The 8141-nt window shown below is 41.9% G+C and overlaps 2 protein-coding genes across 5 annotated transcripts in view; both read left to right on the top strand.

Annotated features, from left to right (window-relative positions):
• Window positions 1-1610, top strand: part of mfge8b (milk fat globule EGF and factor V/VIII domain containing b) — a 25055-nt gene extending 23445 nt beyond the window's left edge. For both annotated transcript variants that reach the window (XM_076271593.1, XM_076271594.1), the window contains exon 10: window positions 1-1610. This exon is cut by the window's left edge and continues 663 nt beyond it. The gene's annotated coding sequence lies outside the window, so the exon portion shown is untranslated.
• A 1444-nt stretch (window positions 1611-3054) lies between these two features.
• Window positions 3055-7799, top strand: hapln3 (hyaluronan and proteoglycan link protein 3). 3 transcript variants are annotated; one of them, XM_076271596.1, is made up of 6 exons: window positions 3055-3107; window positions 3621-4060; window positions 4636-4804; window positions 5061-5432; window positions 6041-6343; window positions 6458-7799. In XM_076271596.1, exons 3-6 carry the CDS (start codon window positions 4654-4656, stop codon window positions 6742-6744), a joined length of 1113 nt encoding a protein of 370 aa, XP_076127711.1. In that variant the 5' UTR covers window positions 3055-3107; window positions 3621-4060; window positions 4636-4653; the 3' UTR covers window positions 6745-7799. The 3 variants fall into 3 exon arrangements, with proteins under 3 accessions (XP_076127711.1, XP_076127710.1, XP_076127712.1); XM_076271595.1 differs by lacking the exon at window positions 3055-3107 and having other exon boundaries at window positions 3174-4060; XM_076271597.1 differs by lacking the exon at window positions 3055-3107 and having other exon boundaries at window positions 3174-4060; window positions 4640-4804.
• Window positions 7800-8141: the final 342 nt, after the last annotated feature.

An 8141-nucleotide genomic window follows, 5' to 3' on the forward strand; every position in this document is an offset into this window, starting at 1 on the left:
ACTGGCTTTATACAGTGTTTCCGCTGGGCTCTGGAACTGGAGTGCCGAGTGAGGTTCTGCTTTTGCAGAAGTTGTTCCTGGATATGCTTGGCTGCTCTCTGTCCCTGTTTTGTGACAAAATATATCATTCATTTAGCGAGAGATGTACATAAACCAAAATAGTCACACTTAAAGTCATGGTTCTAGTGTTAGTTTAGTAGTTGTAAATCTGTTGTTGCAGGGTTTTGATCTCCCCAGTACAGTAACACATTAGGTAGTAAGTAGAGCACAGTGATCTGATTGTGAATATGTTTTAGAAATTGAAATGCTCTGAAATGTGTTCCTGCTTCTGTAAATGGGTTTTAAGTTTGTTTAACATTTCTTTATTATTGATGATATTATAACAGTGATTAGAGCATACATTTCTATTTGTGCTAATAATGTAAGTTGTTTACACTTACTATGTAATAAGTAAGTATTACTATAAATAGATAAAATGATCTATTCGTGTCATATTCACTCTCATTGTAAACAAACAAAATATGATCTAGTGTGACTAAATTAAGGAATATACAGGTCAACATTCATGCCAATAAAAGTTTTGGCCCAACACTGCCAAATATTTTTCTCAGGTAGAGATGAATTTATTGCATTGTGCTACTGAGGTTTTTATGACGTGCATGTAAGCTAAATATCATTTTTTGATGCAGTTTTTGGAACATACCCATTCTTAGGATGCTCTACTAATCTCTTTTTGGCTCCTGCAGTGTTGCCAGTTGAAATGCTGGGTAGTGTCACCATTACCCAGAATAGTGAAACCACAGCAGTGGATCAGAAATAGTGGTTGCTTTGCTGGGGCAACTCTAACATGAAACTGTGTGATTGTGTAACACATGATGGGGAATATAGGGATGTTTGTTTATTGTGTTTATTTGGGGCTGGTTTTGCTCAGAAGAGAAGATAAATGCATAATGGCTGATGAATTAGTCCACGTTTCTTCCAGTCAAAGGCTGTTTATGAGGAACAGATGGCGTGGGGAGAAGGGGCTGCTGCCTACATGATAAGGTGAAGAGGGGCTTAAATCAAATTAAGAATGATTTTTACGCTTCCACTTAATGTCCGTCCGAGGTGTCAATCTACATAATAAGTCCAGGCTTTGGCATTGTGATACCCCCCATGAATTATGAATTTTGGGCTTGTGCAATATGATAGGAGTTTTAATATTAATGAATGGTTAAAAAAAAGATCATTATTTCTCTGCACTGCTTTCCACTGAGAATAGAGGGGATAGTGGTTATTATCACAAGCTGATAAATACTTATCAACCACAACAGTGTTTCCTTAAGGCCGAATGCATTCTGTGGGTTTTTATCATTTTCATTACCAATTATATAGTTTTCTGGTAGATTTCTCTGAGGATGTTGCTATGATCTTTGCTATATTAGCTACATAATAGTCCCCAACTGTTTCTTCCTGTTTTTTCTAAACCAATGAGTTTTATGCTTCATACAAATTGCTGTCATTGTTGTGTTCTAAGCATAGATTTGGTGCACTCTTGATGTTTCAGTCTTAAACAGATTTCTCCTGTTTGGTCTTTAAATGAAGACACAAATAATAAAGAGTTTAAATGATTTTATGCAGCCTTCCATTGTGTTTGCGTTATATGGCAGGATGTACATACATATGAATCATATAAACTGGGTTAAATGGGTTATACACCCATACAGATAATTCTACCCTCCACACATCAGTATGCAAGTACAGCTCATGCCAGGTTTCATTGCTTGTCCTATATACTGTGGAATAGAATGGTGGCCAGGATTGCTTTGTTCTGGACAAATTAATAATTAAACCAAACAACAAAGACTACTGGATTCATGGCAGATTTGTGATGCTGTGATTCTTCATGTCCTATAATAAATAGGCTGTACTTTAATGATCATATGCGATAGCTGAATACATTGATCAAAGCCCACCTTGGTCATCGTGAGTAGAACCATTAGGAGTATCTTTGGACTAAAAGATAGACTAGGCTCAAGTGAGTCAGCTACCTGAAGTTACTGCTGTTCTTGAGTCTGTAATTCTGCGTGTGTGGACAAACTAAACGAGTCCAGTCATGCCAGTGTCAGCTGACCCCAGTGTCCAACGGTTCCTCTCAATGCCTCCATTGTCTCTCCTTATACATTCAATACTGGTGTCAGACCTAGAGGTAAATAGAGTCAGCACAACAGTGCATCGTGCAGACAGGTCTACAGATCGTAATTATTGAAACCCTATAGTAATTATACCATGCCCACAAACTTGGCTGTGGACACGGAATTAATTCTTAATTCTGATGAAAACAAAAGTAAAAGGTTATATCCGGGGCATAGCCTACACATGATATTGAGCTACCTCATTCATTTTACATACAGTGGCACTCGTTCTAAAAAGATACGTGCATTGTAGAGGACATTCCTCTACAATGAGCAAATGACAGGAAACATGCACATCTATACTTAAAGGCAATTAGGCCTATACTCTATGGTTAACCTAAAAAGTGTACAGTGAATCCTGCACATTGATACTTTGAACAGCCTGCCCTTTGTACCTTTCTACATAAAAATATTGTTAGCTGTCAGTCTAACTGGATGGTCAATGAAGATATATTATTGACAAACCACCCTAGGCTACACCCCATGATGTTCCTCTTCTAATGTTCCTGTTCTGTTCTTTGAGTTGGATACAAGGCGCACATAGGCCTGAATGCACCATAAAAAGTGACTGCATACTTTATTGAAAGTCCTGTGTTGCACACAGGCCAAAAGTCTTCCTTTTCAATAGTGAAATATTCACACTTTCATTTGAGAATAGTCTTTTAAAAGAACCACAACTGATGAAGGTTTGCCGTTATAGTTGCAATAAATAATGATTTATCTCGAGAGGAATTTAGTTCCTGCTCTCGCCCTCACCCATATCCACAACACTGGTATTCGTGTCCTCGGGCATGAGCTTTCATCTGTATCTTGGGAACGGACTCACACCGAGCTTCAAACAGCGCTAATGCGTCTGTGTCTGCTAGAAAAGCGTCTCTCAGAGTGACGGAAAAACTGAAGGAATTCGACCAATTGAGAAGTGAGAAGAACAGGGTAGGCCTATACATTTACAGGAAGGAATTCTAGAAAGTTAACCTGACATCCTGCCCATTCCAAAGGCTGTGTAACAGCTTTTTCCGCGACGCTGAGTTGACAGAAAGGCACTTGAACCACTGCTGACAGATTGGCACTTGAATCACTTGGGAGTAAAAACGACAAACAGCGATAGACTAACAAAAACAGCAGGTGTAGGGTCACAGACTCGTGTAGGAAACCGCGCGGATTTAAGGGGAGTTGACACTACTGCAGGTTCATAGTAGGATGTATGAGTGCGAATGAACACGCATGTAATATCGGGAGTACGTGGGCATGTGATAGAGTTCGGTAAACACTGAACATCTGCAGAGCTATCTATAGACTAGGCTTCCACTTTTCCGTCTTTTGCTCTGGAAAATTGATAGTCTCTAAGGATCTCCGAGGAAAAGTGGAATTTGTTTATCAGCTTTCCTCCAGCCGACTGTGTTATTTCAGTCCTCTTATGCGTATCCTTTCTGTGTTCTATTTCAGATCAACAACACCCTGTGAATTTATTGCAGCGCCAAAACAAGCGCCACAACAGGGGCTTTTGAAACTACAATCAAGGTTAAATGCACTCCATTTTTAAAGGTCTTCCGTCATTGTTTGGTACAACCCACTGTTTTTATTGAGTAAACAATCGAAATCTTCTCACGAGCAAACCAAAGTTAAACACACTGCGGTACGCACGCGATGTTATCCCAACTAAGCGCAGACACCATAAAAGCCACTTGAGCGGTTTCTCAGGAGATGGTACACCAGTGAAGTGCAAAGGGATGCCTCTCTTAAATGACGTCACCCCTCGTAATTCATCAAAATATCAATGAAAAGGCAAGAGTGGGCACAGTATTCTAGTCCATCACGCACATAAAGGAACACAAGGCAGCAGGAGGACGCCCTTCGTCGACTTGAGTTTGAGATTCTAAGAAACAGTGAGTAAATGTCTTTTATTACTAGAGAACTAGAGTTCTTACATCACATAATTATGTCCAGAGACATATGAACCCAAGCAAATTTACAATGTCGAGACCTCCTTGCCATTAAAGAAACTCATAAATACCTCTTTGTATTACTTGTGGTCCAGTCTTACAGTGATTCTTTTCGACGTGAAATGTCTATTTTGATTCTGAACTATTTTGGTTTGAACTGGGGATTTTAATCCAACTTTTTAAAACTTATGCTTTGTTCCCTCGACGCGTGTAGTAAATGTGTATTTAGAGAGCTTAACGTGATTGGAAATGATCACAGTCTGAAAGTTTCTGTGGCTTATTAATTGCTCTAAGATAGGCTACATTAAGTTACTGTTATGTCCTATCGATGTCTCCTCACCGAAATAAACACTTTCGAAATTTAGTGACACCATCTGTAATTCACTGCATCTGCGTTTGATTAAGTCAGCACTTTCTCTTGGTTGCTCAATTTTGTATGTGTTGACATTCATAAGGATAAAAACACCCAATCCAGATACAAATATTAACAAATGTTAATATCAATTTATGTGGTCCAGCCAGAGTCCCCACAGAAAATGTACCGGTATCGAGTTGAGAGGATGAACATGTGGATATCACGTCACCTGGTGGTCATTTGGCTTTACTTGCACTTCAGCGAAGCATCACCAAGATATTCCAACGGCTTCTTCTACCAAGACGCAATGAATGGGAACGGCAATGGAGAGAGTAGGCTACATATGATCATTTTGTTCAGTTGGCAACTGTAAGAGATCGTCTCATTTTCATCAAATACTTTAGCGGGGCTAAAATAGGTAATATTTGTTTAAGATGCCTTAAATAAAAGTGTCATCAAGTGTTGCAGCTGTCAGAATCAGTTAAACACAGTCAATGACAATAACTGCCCTATTAATGACAGGGAAGACGCCAAGGTCACTGATTCTTCATCAATTGTTGTGGGAATAATGTTGCTTCCATGTTGCAGTACACTTCAGCGGCGTGCGCCTTCATGTGGAGAGCCCGAGGTCGACGGTGGCGGCTGTTCAGGGCAGCAATGCCACTCTGCCCTGTCACTACCGGTATGAGCCGGAGATTCACACACCTCGTCGGACCAGGGTGAAGTGGTTTCGACTTTCTTCGACAGATGGCAGTCTGGAGGAGGACGTTATGGTGGCTATAGGCACGCGTCACCGGAGCTATGGTGGCTTTCGAGGGCGCGTGCGCCTCCGCCGAGCGGCTCCTGGGGACGCATCCCTAGTCATCAGTCCGCTAACCGTGGATGACACTGGCCTCTACCGCTGTGAAGTGATCGACGGACTTGAGGATGAGAGCGTTACCATTGGGCTAGAATTCCGAGGTATCCCAAGTGATCAAACATCGTGTTTGTCCCACGACAAAATATAGGCGGCTATCTACATACGAGTAGTTTAGGCTATTGAAACTCTTTTGTACATTCAGCTCTGTAAACCATTAGTGAAATTACATATTTTTTCTGTTGTTATGCACTTTTTAAAGTATTGCGTTTACTTGGGTCAACAAATTATTATTTATTGAGATTTATTTTTTATATTTTTCATTTGTTGTAGGCTACCTTTATATTATCAGATGAAATCAGTTGAGAGCCATGATCAGTGTTTACCTGGCTATATTGCATCAGCTAGAGTATAAATAATACACTAAATGACACAGTGTATATACTGTAAAATATGACATAGACTACTTACGCTATGACACTAGAGGACAAAGAATATTCTTTGTAAAGAGTGTACCATAGAGTGTACCATAGACTGGAGTGTACAGTAAGAGAAGAAGATCTGATTAGCAGGTCTAGCAGTACTATGGCTTGTTGCTGAAGAGCAGTGAGTTTGAGTAATAAACAGTTGAGTAGTAAACAGAAAACGACCACTGCAGTAATAAACTCTCCATGGCACAGGAAAAACTGACTGACTTGCCCTCTCCTCTCAGGGGTGGTGTTCCCTTATTACTCCTCCAGAGGGCGCTACCAGATGAATTTCCATGAGGCCAAGCAGGTGTGTGAGGAGCAGGGTGCAACACTGGCCACATTTGACCAGCTCTTTGCCGCCTGGGAGGAGGGGCTGGACTGGTGCAATGCAGGGTGGCTGGCGGACGGCACAGCCCAGTACCCCGTGTCCATACCCAGAGAGGCCTGTGGGGGCACTCATCTGGCCCCTGGCCTCCGCAGCTACGGCCTGCGGCATCAACACCTTGACCATTTTGATGCCTTTTGCTTCACTGCCTCCCTCAAAGGTAACAGATAATTGCAGTCGTAGTGGATGGCAAAGGTCTATCCAGGTGACCTGATCACATGTTATTCAGTGGCAGTAGCAGCCTGTGCTGTCTGATCCCTCTCTCTGACCCTAGGCACGGTGTACTTCCTGGAGCAGCCTCTGAGGGTGAACTTCACGGAGGCGGCGCAGGCCTGTCGGGATGCGGGCAGCGAGATGGCCAAGGTGGGCCAGCTGTACGCTGCCTGGAGGTTCCAGGCCCTGGACCGCTGTGACGCGGGCTGGCTCGCCGACGGGAGTGTGCGCTACCCGATCTCCAGACCCCGGGCCAACTGTGGCCCAGAGGAAGCTGGAGTGCGCACTTTTGGCTATCCTCCACGCCAGCAGAAGCATGGTGTTTACTGCTACATGCCCCACTGGTAAACATGGTGTTTACTGCTACATGCCCCACTGGTAAACATGGGCCGGTGCTACATGCCTCACTGGTAAACATGGGCCAGTGTTGATGTGCCCGCAGTGCAAACTACCACTCTGCAGTTCTCTAGTTCGTCATTTGGTAGCTAAACTTTGCTGAATCCCTCAGGACATGATGCCAATGTAATACAACTTTTATTGAGCCGAATTGTTTTTTGACAAATCATACTCGCTTTCTGACGATGCTAATGGCGCACCAGTCATTTAGAAATGGCTTAAATAACTGTGACTCTTTTATGTTTGTTATTACATGATTATAATATTGGATCATTTAATGTTTATTATGTATTATGTCATTTTGTGTACAATTCCAAGCTCCCTGTTTAAATATAGATACACCTCAGCAGCCACAGCCATATTGTCCCAAAATGTCAGCATAATATATCTCTCTGCACAGGTTATCAGTGAAAAGAGGTTGGTCCACACACATCACCAAAATGATGATGTACGGATGACTTAATACTACCCAGCATATGATTATTTGAACTATTTCATAGATTTAGATTTGTAACAAGCAGGGGAGCGTATAATGTATGTATGCTAGCATCCATCAATAGTATTTCTCTCGAACGTTTTTCTCCTTACTTACTACCTACACCACTTATATGTCTGCTCACTCACTATCTGGGTCACCTAAAGCTGTCACCTCGGTATTCTCTGTGGTGATACCCAGATTCAACCGCTTGCCACTTCAGGCTGGGTTGCACTCTGATGGTAAAGAGAAGGTAGATTTTGAGTTGTGCTATTCCTGTAGTTACTTTTGATATATATTACTGGGTATTCGTATGTTTTTAATGTTAATGAACGACTTGTGGTCTGTTATTCCTTGTCAGAAAATGGAAAATCTGGAAATAAAAGCCCACGAGTCTTACGAAGTCTTACAAATCACGGCTTTTAAGTAAGCATGTGTTGATAAAACTTGGTTGTTACGAAATAAATAATATTTTCCATCTTGAAAATAAATATTTTTTCCACAATTGGCTCGATGGATACTTTATTAAAGGGACACCAGGCAACGTTTTCGTGTTAATTACTCATCTTCATAAGTCGGTATATGGTTAAATAACTCATTATGGGGCAAATGAAGACTCTCTCGCCCGGCCCTACTGCCTGTAGGAAGAATCCCGCTTGCAAGTTCAGTGTATCGTACCCGTCGTCTTTCAGTCTCACAAAGTCTCAGACATTGCGAGAAGCAGGATCAGTTTACATCCTGCATCCCCAGCACAGAGGCAAGCTAACGAAATGCTAGCGATTGTTGCAAACGTGTGTCTAATGGCAAAGCCGGCGAAGAAGCAGCGAAAACCCTTGACGGAAGATGCAAAGAAAAGGAAAAGAGCTTCAGACCG

This window comes from Alosa pseudoharengus, unplaced genomic scaffold (genome assembly GCF_046254945.1).
Source record: "Alosa pseudoharengus isolate Yale_2024_CS ecotype anadromous, Long Island Sound unplaced genomic scaffold, YU_APseudo_1.1 YU_APseudo_1.1_scf_10, whole genome shotgun sequence".
Classification (NCBI taxonomy): Eukaryota; Metazoa; Chordata; class Actinopteri; order Clupeiformes; family Clupeidae; genus Alosa; species Alosa pseudoharengus.